At 52.2% G+C, this 13,160-nt stretch overlaps 4 protein-coding genes across 4 annotated transcripts; 3 read left to right on the top strand and 1 right to left on the bottom strand.

Moving 5' to 3' along the window:
* Positions 1 to 554: 554 nt before the first annotated feature.
* Positions 555 to 1,728, top strand: TRUGW13939_09021 (uncharacterized protein; the record flags this gene model as incomplete). Its single annotated transcript, XM_035492146.1, has 2 exons — positions 555 to 712; positions 765 to 1,728. The coding sequence occupies 2 exons, from the start codon at positions 555 to 557 to the stop codon at positions 1,726 to 1,728; spliced, it is 1,122 nt and encodes a 373-aa protein (XP_035348039.1).
* A 382-nt stretch (positions 1,729 to 2,110) lies between these two features.
* TRUGW13939_09020 (uncharacterized protein) lies at positions 2,111 to 2,734 on the top strand (the record flags this gene model as incomplete). The annotated part of the gene is made up of 1 exon (XM_035492145.1): positions 2,111 to 2,734. One exon carries the CDS (start codon positions 2,111 to 2,113, stop codon positions 2,732 to 2,734), a length of 624 nt encoding a protein of 207 aa, XP_035348038.1.
* A 1,162-nt stretch (positions 2,735 to 3,896) lies between these two features.
* Positions 3,897 to 10,503, top strand: TRUGW13939_09019 (uncharacterized protein; the record flags this gene model as incomplete). Its single annotated transcript, XM_035492144.1, has 9 exons — positions 3,897 to 4,078; positions 4,142 to 5,195; positions 5,251 to 5,425; positions 5,476 to 5,512; positions 5,817 to 6,372; positions 6,445 to 6,693; positions 6,878 to 7,083; positions 7,816 to 8,635; positions 8,689 to 10,503. The coding sequence occupies 9 exons, from the start codon at positions 3,897 to 3,899 to the stop codon at positions 10,501 to 10,503; spliced, it is 5,094 nt and encodes a 1,697-aa protein (XP_035348037.1).
* Positions 10,504 to 11,139: 636 nt separating this feature from the next.
* Positions 11,140 to 12,342, bottom strand: TRUGW13939_09018 (uncharacterized protein; the record flags this gene model as incomplete). Its single annotated transcript, XM_035492143.1, has 1 exon — positions 11,140 to 12,342. The coding sequence occupies one exon, from the start codon at positions 12,340 to 12,342 to the stop codon at positions 11,140 to 11,142; it is 1,203 nt and encodes a 400-aa protein (XP_035348036.1).
* Positions 12,343 to 13,160: the final 818 nt, after the last annotated feature.

Raw genomic sequence — 13,160 nt, 5'->3', positions numbered from 1 at the left:
GCAAGGTTACGACAAGATACACGATGTCAAGATATGTAGATATGCTAACATATCCCGAAGACGCGGCGATCTTACCGTTTCCAGCGTCGGGGAAGAATAATAACAATGAGTCATTGCCCTGGACCAATCATGTCGCAGCATTTTCTATACAGAAGGATTTGTACGACGACAGCTAAGCAGATCTAAGCCTCAAACACCACATGCAGGCAGGGCTGCTTCTGCCAGATCTGAGATAGTAGACAGGTGCAAGGCTATGTTCCTTCCAACCAGGATCGATCTTGCTGTATGAGTCAAAATGAGCATTGCATCTAGTAAAGTGTTGCTGTTCTTCTGTATTGTTAAAAGGCGTGAATTGTAGATTTGTCGTCTCATCTCCTAGTTGAGAAAGAAGCAATTATCTTTGTATGCAGGTAGCCGGCGCTCTTTTGTGTGTCCACTGACGCCAACCTTTGCTTTATTCAACAAGATTTTGTCAGCCAATATACAAAACCTTCTAGATTTCTCCCATGTCTTTACACTGTACATCTCTCAAGCAACCTCATCCACCCAAAATCATGTCGACAGCACAGACCACAACCCCGTTTCCGCTACAACAGCGGCGGCCGAAGCCAAAGGGCGTCCAGAAAGCCAGGATGAAGCATCGCAGGCAAACGGACCACGCAGAATCCCCGGGATTTGAAGCTTTTGAAAACGGATCAACCCTCTACCAGAGGTGAGTGAGTCTCGTGTGTTTTCGTTGGATCAAAACTGACGGCCATGACTAGGTTCTTCTCTCTACCGGCCGAGCTTCGCAGCCATATTTTTCGCCTGCTGCTGGTCCAGCCCTGCAAATTCGATATGCATCACAACGAGGGATGCACGAGGCTAGTACACTACGACGTAAACTGGCCTGGACCGTACTTTGAGAACCACCCACTGGCCGACCTCAAACTCTACCGATGCGCCGATTGCACACCCACGTCCAGTTGGCAGAACTCTACCTTGCCGGTTTTTGTATCGCCAGTACGCAGTCGCTGGGGAGATGCCTGGCCGAACGAGTTTTTGTGCGATGATTGCTGGCATAGCAGGTTTGGCAACGTCTATCGGCCCTCCATGGAAACTTTGCCGTGCCTGTGCACCCGACGACAGAACTTGGATATCCTGCTTGCCAACAAACGCATCAACCGAGAAGCCTCGTACGTGTTTTGGACCAAAAACCACTTTGCGTTTGAAAACTCTTGTTTGCTTAGTGGGTTTCTGTGCAATATCAGACCCGAAGTCCGACGGCAGATGACGCGTATTTCGCTAATGGCTCATGACTTCTTCGAAGCCAACGTTGCTGGTGTCCCAGATGGAAAAGTCTGTTTGCCGCATCCAACGCATCTAAAACAACTCTGGGAGAAACTCGGTGACTGCAGTGGACTTGTTGACCTCGAGCTTGATTCCTATTATCTGTCCGATATGTATTATGTCCTTGGTATGAGGAGGCTTCAGGCGAAGAGGTCTGTCACGTTCTTTCGCCATCCACGCGTGCAAGAGGTTGGCAAGGAACATACCGGGCCACCTCAGCCAGGAATACCGCAAATGATCTGGCCGGCGCTGGCATTCCGACAGCCTATAGAAGAGAGCACTATAAATAGGTCTGCAACACGGAAACTGGCCAGCGAGTTGGCCGAGAGCATTGTCAGGGGACGGCAGTTGAAGATCAGATATCTCAAGGGCCTGTGCAAGAAGTCGCTGGCGACTTGATCGCGGCAATGGCTGGCAGCACTGTGCTGCATGTATCATGTATTTGGCGTCAACGATCTAATGAATCACGATGATATGTTTGTTCGGAGTGTTATTGAGCATAGCCTTGGTGAATCAAATTCATGTGGTTGAATTGTCCATGGACGGTTTCCATATCGCCCCACTTTATTATCCGCTGAACACTGTTTCTACTATCTAGTAATTACCAACGTCCAACTCCGCTTAGATGTTGGGCGACGAAGATTATGACTCACCTCAAAAAGTTAATAGGTCATGCATGCCACACTCATAAAGAGCAGCGACCCCTCGAGCCAACTTAGTCAAAACGAAATTTACAGTCCTACGCATCAAATCCTATCTAATCAATACGGGAACTGCTACGATGATATCTGCCGAGCACGCAAAATTTTTCACTCACGACTGGAGCATTACGATCCCAGGGCGTCCGTCAGTCAGATACTCCCATATGTCACTGTCATGCCTGGATGAGTGGCTGGCCATGTACACAAACCCCGCCAACCGGCCACATGACAAGGTCTTGCGATCAAAAGTATGGAACGAGGCGGAGATGAAGGAGTTGAGAGCGACCACCATCGAAAAACACACCACCGCGCAGACCAAGTTTGATGGGCTCAATATTATGGTCATGGTCGATGGGCAGCTCGTGGGTGGTGGGAATTACACTCTATTGTCGACGGGCGAGGTGAACATAGGGCTATTGTTCGACGAGAGCGCGCGAGGCAAAGGGCTAGGCAAGCTGACGATGCAAGTGCTCATACAACTAGGGCGGCGTATGGGCATACAGCGTCTAGAGGCGGGCACGATGAAATCGAACCAGGCGATGCAGGCGCTCATGGCCAGTTTGAATATTCCCGGCCGGGACGAGATCAAGGAGATTCCTATACGCGGTGTCGTGGCGGAGATTCTGTGGGACATACCCGAGACTGCCGACTGGGAAATTGATCTACAGCTGGAGTTTGGTGGCCCATTGGCTGAGAAAGCGTGAAGAAAGCCGTTTGGAAGCGCGTGTAAATAATAGTAATTATAACCCAAGTATCTTATTCCGGAGGAGTAATGGACGGTTGATACCCCGCGCGAGGCGTTTGTCGGGTCAAGCCACTGGAAGCAACAGTAATGCTACAGTACCATTGGCGAACTCCTTCGCTGCAATTTTTAGGGACGTAGTACGTACTACGTACATGTAGTTATCCAAAGCAGGCCTGATTTGACAGACTGACGCCAGCCAGCACGGAATCGCACCAGCCCATGACTCGGTGTTGTGATATTCTCCGCCTGGTTGACGTTGAGCTGGTCGGATTTCGGAGCGATAAAAAGCGCATCATCTGGCGGTTAGCGGGTGGTTCCTGAATGGCGATGTTTCGACTCGTTATTCCGACATCGACTCGTCCTCATCGCCGACATGATCTGATTGTCTCCAGCTGGCTCAAGCTGCCACGCTGTTGCTCCAGGCTGTCGGCGTGTTCTCTCACTGCAAAGAAGGAGCGGAGCGTGCCTGTCGATCGGTGGAGACGGCCGGCTGAGTCAGCCATCTCTCGATGCGCCTTCCCCGGTTCCGCCGCGCCTCTCAGCTCCTCGTCTCTCTCTCACTCACGCTGTCTGGTCATTCTTCGTTCGTGGATCTCCTTTATTCTTCATTCTGTCCACGCACAGATCAGCAGACCCAGAAGACTCCGGTCAGATGGAGCCGGTCTCCGGGGATTCGGACCATTGCGCCGTCTGTGATCGACAATGGGTGCGCCATATCCGGACTGTAGCTAACTACAGACTAGTAAATCACCGATCCTAACTCGGCGCGGTCGCCAGTCAACCGGCATTATTGAGCCGTGGCGTCTCCAGAATCGAAAAATCGGCGGCATTATGGCAACGCACTGGACAGCAGCTTTAAAGCTGCAGCTGGTCGCGCCCTAGTATGCTTGGCAGGTTGCATTGGCCTGGGGAAGCACGCCAGGGGCCAAGGAAGGAACCCGCTCTGGCATGGAGTAACTGCTTCAGGTCAGGCTCGCGTGCTCGACCAGAAGTTTTGTTGCTCTGGAGTATTGGTGCTATTGGATATATATCTACGTGGGCCGTCCCTCCGATGCGCGGCCCTGTCCCTTCGTTCCTTTGGATTGCTGTGAATAGCACACTCCTTTTGCCCTGTTGTCAAGATGCGTGTTTCGACCATGTCCATGTCGGCTCTGGCCGCCGCCAGCCAGGCTGCAGCCCTTAGCCAAGCTGAACGCGCTGCCGCTGTCAAGAACACCTTCCAGATCGCCTGGGATGGTTACTACGAGCATGCTTTTCCCCATGACCAGCTGCATCCGTTGGACAACACCAGCGACGATGGCTTGTATGTTGTTCTGCCAGTCCCGTGTGGTAGTGACGGTGATCCAGAAGCTAACTATTGATCTAGCGGCGGCTGGGGTGCCTCTGCTATTGACGGCTTCTCGACTGCCATTGTCATGGGCCACAAGGAAATCGTCCACGATATTCTCGACTTCGTTCCCAAGATCGACTTCACTAGCTCCAACGAGACCATCGTCAGTCTGTTCGAGACCACGATTCGCTACCTGGGAGGTCTCCTGTCTGCCTACGACCTGCTGACCGGTCCGGCTGCTCATCTGGTCGATGACAAGGACAAGGATAAGGTCAAGGCCATTTTGACCCAAGCCACCAGCCTGGCTGATACCTTGAGCTACGCTTTCGACACTGAGTCGGGTATCCCTGTCAACAACTTGGCATTGGCCAACCACAGCGACGACGGCTCTACAACGGCCGGTATCGCCCAGGCCGGTACTCTGGTTCTGGAATGGACTCGTCTGTCCGACCTGACTGGCAATGACACCTATGGCAAGCTCGCTCGGAAGGCCCAATCCCACATCCTCGACCCGAAGCCCTCGTGGGCGCAGCCTTTCCCGGGTCTGGTTGGCAGCACTCTCGACATCGCCAGCGGCGAGTTCACCGACAACTACGTCACCTGGAACGGTGGTGACGACTCTTACTACGAGTACCTGATCAAATTCTGGCTCTATGACTCGCAGTACACTGAATACCGTGACACTTGGCTGAGCGCGGCTAATTCGACTATTTCCGAGCTGCTCTCGCACCCGGAAAGCCGCCCGGATTTGACCTTTGTCAACATTTGGAACAACGGCACTGTCATCAAGACGAGCGAGCACTTGACTGGCTTTATTGGCGGCAACTTTTTGCTGGCCGGCTCTGTCCTCAACGACAAGAAACTTTTGGACACTGGTCTTGCCTTCACCGACTCATGGCATCAAACTTACAACGGAACCGCCACCCACATTGGCCCTGAGATCTTTGCTTGGGACAAGGAAGGTGTTCCTGCCGACCAGTCCGACTTTTACGAGAAGAACGGTTTCTACATCACCGGTTCCACCTATGTCTTGCGCCCTGAAGTCGTAGAGAGCTTCTACTACGCCTGGCGCATCACTGGTGAGGAGAAGGTACGTTGTTATTTTCCGTGCATGAAATGATTTTTCAGACCTAACTATTCTGTAGTACCGTGAGTGGGCTTGGGACGCTTACCTTGCTGTCAACGCGACCTGCTTTGGTGGCTCTGGATACTCTGGTCTCTCTGACGTCAATGCCCCCCACGGTGGGAAGCAGGACAACCTTCAGGAGTCCTTCCTGTTTGCTGAGGTGCTGAAATACATGTACCTGGCCCAGGCTGATGGTGAGTTGCCCAGATCCCACGAATTATCACGTACACTAACGATGAAACAGACGCCGAATGGCAAATCCAGGCCAATGGATCGAACAAGTTTGTCTTCAACACCGAAGCCCACCCGATCCGCGTCAAGGCTTAGGAGTGGAGTTGCCAAATAAACTGTAACTATCTGTAATTGTAGTTATAATTATTAATTGCCTTAAATATTATTCTTTAAATAGAACTTGTTGGTAAATATTTGTAGATTACTAGACAAAAAAGTGTTTTATAGTGCTGGGACTTTAGCCTCGGCATTTTGGTGAGGGGAATACTGTCGCGCTTTGATATCAGTTCAGCACCTACGTACACCTTTGAAACAGGAAAACCCAACAATTGTTCAATGGCTACGAATTAAAAGACAGTACAAAATGCCTGCCTTGACCTTGCATCTCATTGCTTTCAAAGATCCCTTTCAGGATCCGACGGCCTTTGTCGACAAACTCAAAGCTTCGCCGGGCGTCCATGTCGTCGTCGCCTCTCGTCCACGACACATTGTCGTTCGTCCTTCTAAACTCGACGTCAACCCACTCACCACACAGCGATGGGATGTGATGCTACTTTTACAGCAAACCCAAGGACTATCATCATCCGCTTCGCCCATCCCGGCGCACCTACAATCAGCTATCAGCGCCGAGTATCGCATTCTCGCCGGCATCCCATCAAAACTGCTCACGACTTACCCCGAGCGAGATGCAAAGCTGAAACAGGGATCCCAGCAGCCGCCGCCACTGACGGGATCTCTCGATGAGATTAGGCGTAGCAGCAAGGAGACATCGCAGAACCTCGAAGTGTCGCCTGAGCTACTGGCGTTTATGGACCAGCTGAGTGTTGACCACGATAAGCCCGTGACGATGCTGAATTTGCTGCATTTCCATCATCCGGATGGGAAGAAGAACTACTTTGAATACGGACAGGTGGGTTTAGTCTACTAGCCTACGTGCTGCGATGTACTACAGTCCACTTCTGATATGCTGATATGTTGATAGGCCTTCGTCCCCGTTGCTGGAAAACGGGGAGGAGACGCCAAACTGGTGGGAAACGTTGTCAAGCCCCCTTCAACACAGCAAAACGACTCTCGCCGACAGCACGACCAAGCAGAGCACGAGTGGTGGAACGAGATTTCGATTGTGCACTATCCGTCCATCCGGCATTTCTGTGACATGTTGGCGGGTCAGGATTACCAGGAGATCAACGAGAAGCACCGGCTCAAGGTGGGTTATATCCAGTGCATATATGTATGCTTTGGCTGATTGGCTGACTAACTTGGGATATTGATCTGTAGGCTCTGCGTGATACGTTCTTGCTATGCACGACCGAGTTCGACGTCGAGCAGGGGCGTGCTGCGAGGCTGTAGCGCAGTAAATGCAGTCCCTATCTTTTTTTATTTGCTTTATTTTATTTTAAACACACTGTGTAAAGGAATTCCAGACTCTGGCGGACAATGTTTTGGAAATGCTAGCGTCAGTGTTTCAGTACGATGCTCTTCCAGAGACTTCTGGTGGATCAAAGAGCAAAGACCTGCCCTATAGAGTTGGAGTTTGGGACATGTTCCGGTTGTGGCCATCAAGATTTCAATGCTATCCTCCTCTCTTCCATCGCATCGAAGCGGGAGACAGATATGGCAAGTAGGTACTCAGAATGATTCACCAACAGGTCAGATTGATCTAATTATCTGTTGGATTCCCTTCACTGTGTTCAAATCCAAGTTCTTGGTTTATTACCGAAGTTACAGCTAGATCATATGTATAAGTTCGTAATGACTATTGATATCAATTGATATATCTAGTATATTTAATTGCCTAATTTTAGTGGTCGACACATCAATTTCATTACTCGAATATATATTTTTTGGTCAATATTTTTGTTCCAAGCCCTCCATATGTAACGAGTGCAATAATGAAGCGAAACAAGGCATTCTTTACATATGACAGACCGGAAAATTTCTCATACATAGCCAAGTACTTCTTCTCGTTTGTTTATTTGTCGTCTTAACGTTAGGTAGGGAGCGAAAATACTAACTAGGCACGGGTGCGGAATGAGAAGAAATGACCCGCCGCGGAGCACGTCGACGACGCGCCAGGAACCGCGCCGGGCTGCGTTGCGGGCTAACTAGTAACTGCAAGTGGTTTCTATCGTCACAACTCCAAGACAGGACGCCTACCTTCATACGACTGCACTATTGCATTATCGCCTGATTATTTTTCGTACTTCTTCTTCTTCTTCTCCTGGCTCACCCCAGATCCAATTCTCACGCCGCTCCCTTCAATCGGGGGATGTGCTTTTTCCAGGTCACGTCACATGTGTCGTGACGCTGGGAAAAGAAGACAAAAACCCGCGTTCTAAAAGACCAGCAACAGATCTCTGGCTCCTGTACGCTTCATACACGCCAAAATGTATCTCCCCCGGGGCTTGATATCGCACCTCTACCTGCAGCTCCTTCGCTCGCACCACCCGCTGTCTCCGCCGGTCCTGATCCTCGTTGCCCTCGAGCCCGACGCTCTCTGCGCCTGCCGGATCCTGACGACGCTGCTGAAACGCGACTATATAGCTCACAAAATCCAGCCAATTGCCGGCTATGGCGATCTCGCACGCGCGGGCGAGGAATTGGTGCGACCCCTGCGAACCACCGAGGGTGGCAGCGGCGGCGTGGTCATCTGTCTTGGGGTCGGCGGTCTGGTCGATCTCAGCGAGATTCTGTGCCTTACAAATGCGGACGATGATGAGGCAGCGGCGTCTGACGACACGGGCGGTGTTGAGGCGTGGGTTATTGACGCCCGACGACCGTGGAATTTGGTCAATGTCTTTGGCGGCCAGTGGCAGCAACAACAGTCGCGCGACACTTTGGACGAATTAGACCCTACTGCCCGTCGGAAAACCCGTGGTGTGGACAAGGGCGGCCTGACTCGCCAATATACAGCTGGTCAGGGAGGCGTGATTGTGTTCGACGACGGTGATATCGAGGAGGAACTGTCAAAGGAACGCGATGCGTACTACGCGCTCGAGGAGATGCCCGAGGTCGACGATGATGGCGACGACCTTTCGGACTCCGCAAGCGAAGACGACGGCGACGACTTTGGAATGGGTTCAAAGAAACGCAAATCCTGGTCGGGCCGTGAGGAGGAAGACAGCGAAGACGAGGAAGATGAACGACCGCGTCAGCGAAGACGGAGCAATTCAGTATGTATTACGCCCGCATCTTGACATTCAGCTTACTGATGACAAATTACTAGAGCTCCCCAGTTCCCTCGTCGCCCAGTAATCGACGGCGAGCAATAGGCCACGATTCCTCGAATTCTTCACGCACGCCGTCCCCAGAGCCAAATATTATGTCCCCGCTGGTGTCGAGACAACCGTCGGCACGAACGCTGAGACGGCGGCTTTTACGATTGAAAAGAAAACACGAAAGTATACTACAAGCATATTACAGTACGGGCACAGCCTACTCGGAACCGATTTCTTCAATGATGTACTCATTAGCCTCTGAGTTGGGCCGCGAAGACAACGATCTCTTGTGGCTAGCCATCGTGGGAGCTTCGAGCATGGAGCTCTCGGGCCGCACAATGGCCGGTGTTGGCATCTCGAGCTCGTCTGAATCTGGAGGGTCGGCAGGCTGGGGCGGATCACGAGGTGAACACGTTCGACAGATCTTGCGAGACGAAGTTCATCGACTCAATCCACCTGACAGCGCAGAGAGCGGGCGAGACGTGCCCGGTTCAAGCTCCGATATGATCCCCACGACAGCTCGATCTCCAACGGATACGTCAATCCGGCTGTCTCCAGAGCCACGGTTTCTCCTCGTGCGACACTGGTCTTTATATGAAAGCATGCTGCACAGCCACTATCTTGCATCGCGGCTGCATGTCTGGACGGAACATGGCCGCAAGAGACTGCATAAGCTGCTTGCCAAAATGGGAATTAGTTTAACCCAGTGTCACCAGAACTACACCCATATGGACATGGAGCTGAAGCGTGTACTGCGCTCGCGATTGCTGAAATATGCCCCGATGTATGGCCTGGACGGACTGGTTCCCCCGCCTGCATCTGGACATAGCAACAACCGGCAGGGCTGGGGATTTGTTCGTAGCTGGGGGTGGAAAGCTTGCCTGTCTGCCACAGACGTTGCTGTCATCCTGGGCTCAATTCTAGAAGTCGGCCCCGGCGCATGGGAAGCAGGCTCTTCCTTTCGACCTCAGATCACGAATGGTACCGGACAGTCAGAGCTGCCTTCTGAAACAGACCCTGCCAACCTGCACCCTCGGTTCTGGAGTGCCTACGATGCCCTGTCACCGACTGGCTCTGATTCTCCCACCTTGCTTGTTGAGTCACTGCCCATAGCAAAACATCTCCACCGAGCTATTCTCCGAACGGGGACGTCGCTGCTCTCCAAACACCAGATTCGACATCTGCGTGCTTTCCGTATCGCCGTTGTTAAGGAGGGCCCAGATGTCAAACTTTTCACGAACCCGGGCGCGTTGACAAAACTTGCCCTCTGGGTAGCCGAGGCCATTCAAGTGCAAGAGCGTGACCGTAGTGAGACAAAGATGGGCAAGAAAAAGATCCTGGGCACACCGCTCGTCCTGGCAGGACTAGACGAAGACCGCGGAGTGTACGTGGTAGTTGGCACAGGAGGCGGCGGCGGCGTCGTCGACTTTGCAGCGATTGCGAAGAAGCAAGAAGCCCAGCGCACCAAGAAAGAAGCCAAGGACAAAAAGAGAAAAGAACGAGAAGAGCGTCGCAGAAAAAGAGCTGCCGAGCGCGCTCGTCAAAACGAGGACGACGACGACGACGAGGAAGAAGAAGACGAGACCGAAGACGACGATTCCTCGTCTGGATCGGACTCGGACGATGGACCCGAGGACGACAAGGGATTCCTTGGAAATAAAAATCTCGTTCGCAATCGATTTGGTATTGCGTTTCAAGAAGTCGTCCAAGAAACCAGTGCTCGTGTCCGCATCGACAGCTTTGAACATTGCGTTGTCGAAGTGCAAAAGGAGGATTTGGGCGGGTTTCTTGAAGCTTTGAGTTTTAGGAGTGTTGTTGGTTAAGATGGTACGATTTTTTTGTTATTTGTTTACTGTTTTCACCCCTGCAATCAAGTCGTCGCTGTCGGTATGCATTATGTTGTATCTGTATGGATTGAATTGCATGCACGCAAGCGAAAAAAAAAAAATCATCCCAGACAATTCTTAAATTGTCTGTCCTTATGGATATCCTTCTGTTTGGCATTACACCCATTATATCACGTTTCAAAGCACACATTTGTTCTGGAGTGGTTCCTTTTATTATTATTATTATTATATCTTGTTTTTATTCAGTTGATTTGGCATCGAAAGGGACATGTTTCCCTTTCCTGTTGTTTGTTATGCCTCATTATACACATTGCATTGCATTATTGCCCCCTTTTTATGTCAGTTTGCGGAGGGATGGTTTCGTTAGGGGGGATTTTATTTAGCTTATGGATGGATGGACTGGGAGGAAGCGTGGAGAATGTGGTTTCTTTCATACATGTAGTTAGGCAGGGAGGAAGGGAGGGATAGCGAATGAATGATGCATTTTTCACCCATGTCGTTTTAAACGTGAATTGTAAGATTGAACCGTGATGAGTGTTATATCTGAGACGCTAAAAGGCAACAGTAATAATATAGGGTATATGTACAGTGTTTATTAAGAAAGAAAGCAGATCAAACACGCTTGCCTAGCACCGACCCAGCCAGCCAGAGACCTGTACCTGCGCCGAGCACAACCAGCCCAACAAGTCGTTTTGTCCAGCTATCTTCGTCTGTCATCTGACTAGCGCCCTTGACAATATACGGGTCCGACTTGGCCGGCGGCGACGGCTGTTTAACATGTTCTTTTTCTGTTGTTGTAGTAGTGTTTTGGAAAAAAGGGTAATATTCCTCCTCCCGGCGCTGCCATTTCTCAACCAAACGTGCAATCTCGGCGAGATCTTCTTTGAGCGAGCCCGGCCCCGTAGATGAGTTGGATTCGACTTCCACGTTTTGCGTATTGCCAAAGAAATCCACAACGGTGCGCAGACGGCCTTCGTGCTCGCCGCCGGGGAAAAGATCCCAGCGCAAACCCGGTTGCGAGTGGATCTTGGATTCGTCGTAGGAATCAAAGAGATCGCCCAGCGTCAGCTTGGACGTGGGCGAGGTCACCTGAGTCTCGAGGAACTCGAGCACGTAGTATGTCCAGCGATCAATGACGGCGACGCCAACGTCGTTGTCGGCGTGGTGCGAGTACGACGACTGGTCTAGTGCACTGGAGCCCGTGGCGATGATATTCGGAGAATAAAAATGCGTGTACATGGTGTTTGCCTGGCAGGTGTCGATCATAAACAGCAGCTCGTGGTAGCGCTTCTTCTCCCACATCTGGCCAAAGGCGTCGGCCAGATCCCAGGCGCCGATTTCCTCGGCGTCCTGGAACTTGAGAAACCGGTCGCCGCCGTGGCCGGTCATGTAGACGAGCACGTTGCTGCCCGCGTCCGATCCGAGTCGCTTACTGCGCGGCACGTCCTCGTCCAGCCGGTCGGTGAGCAGGCGGATGAAGTTCTCGACGGTGACCTCGTAGCCGCGGTAGTCGACCTCGATGTTCTCGCCGTACAGGTCGACGGCGCGGTCGGCGTTGCTGTAGACGGTTCCGGGGAAGGCGTTGCGCGGGTTGCATGCCATGTCGTCCGGCAGCATCAGGATAATTTGTGAGTCGGGGATGCCCAGGCGCTTGACGGTGCGGTAGAGCGAGAGCACATTGGCGAGATGGCGGTAGTTGAACCAGAAGCGCGACGTCGACACGAGCACGGCCCAGTTGGAGGTGTGCTCGCCCTGTGCCAGCAGCGGCAGGAGTGCCAGCAGCAGCAGCGAGCGGAGGGCAGACAGGAAGCGCATGGTGGGCGCAGATGAAGCTATTCCAGCGACAACGAGAGCGGTTCAACGTCGACAACGCAAGAAGGCAAGAAGGGAGGCGCTGTTAATCAGCAGCCCAAAAACGGCTAGCGTTGGGTGGCTCCTCCGAGTCTCCGACTCCCGAGTGGGGCTTCCGAAACGGGGCAGCGGGGGTGTCCCGCTAGCCGCTTTGGGAAGTTGTCGACTAACACGCTACACGCTATATACACACGCACCTGTCTATACTTGTATATACATGCATCTTGTATGCTGTAGCTATGTAACAGACAACCAGCATGCAGAGCCACTCTGCAGGCCCCTGGTCTGGCCATGCCAGCGCCATTGCACCCAACCCCCCCCGGAACAATCAATCCTCTTTATATCCATGCGTTAGTCATGCACAACATGGTGCTGCAAGCCATGCTGTCCAATCAATGCCCCCCTGCCACGCAGTCGCCCAGCCGCCTTGCACTGCACGGGCGTGGACGAGGATCGCCTCATCTTGCTGCGTCACATCACTCACTCATCCATTGCGACTGGCAAGAAACAAAGCATATTGATACAACCCACCAGCAAACACGCGCCTCGATCTGCCCAATCAGCGCCCGCTGCGCCCCTCGTCGTCGGTTACGCCCCGTTACCGCCTTCCTCCGTCTGTTTCTCTCTCTCTCTCCTCTTTCTTTCTCTTCCTCCTCTTCACTTCTTCTCCTCCCTCCAGCTTGTTGCTATTCTTTGGAACCGTGTCTGCCTGGAGAGCTAGCCCACGGTTGCTACTGTAGTCCTGGTCGACTACGTACTTTCTTCATCACCACCCCATAAGC

The sequence above is a fragment of the Talaromyces rugulosus genome, chromosome V (assembly GCF_013368755.1).
Source record: "Talaromyces rugulosus chromosome V, complete sequence".
In the NCBI taxonomy this organism is placed as follows: domain Eukaryota; kingdom Fungi; phylum Ascomycota; class Eurotiomycetes; order Eurotiales; family Trichocomaceae; genus Talaromyces; species Talaromyces rugulosus.
The sequence above is the reverse complement of the archived record's forward strand: the minus strand, read 5'-3'. Positions and strand labels throughout refer to the sequence as shown.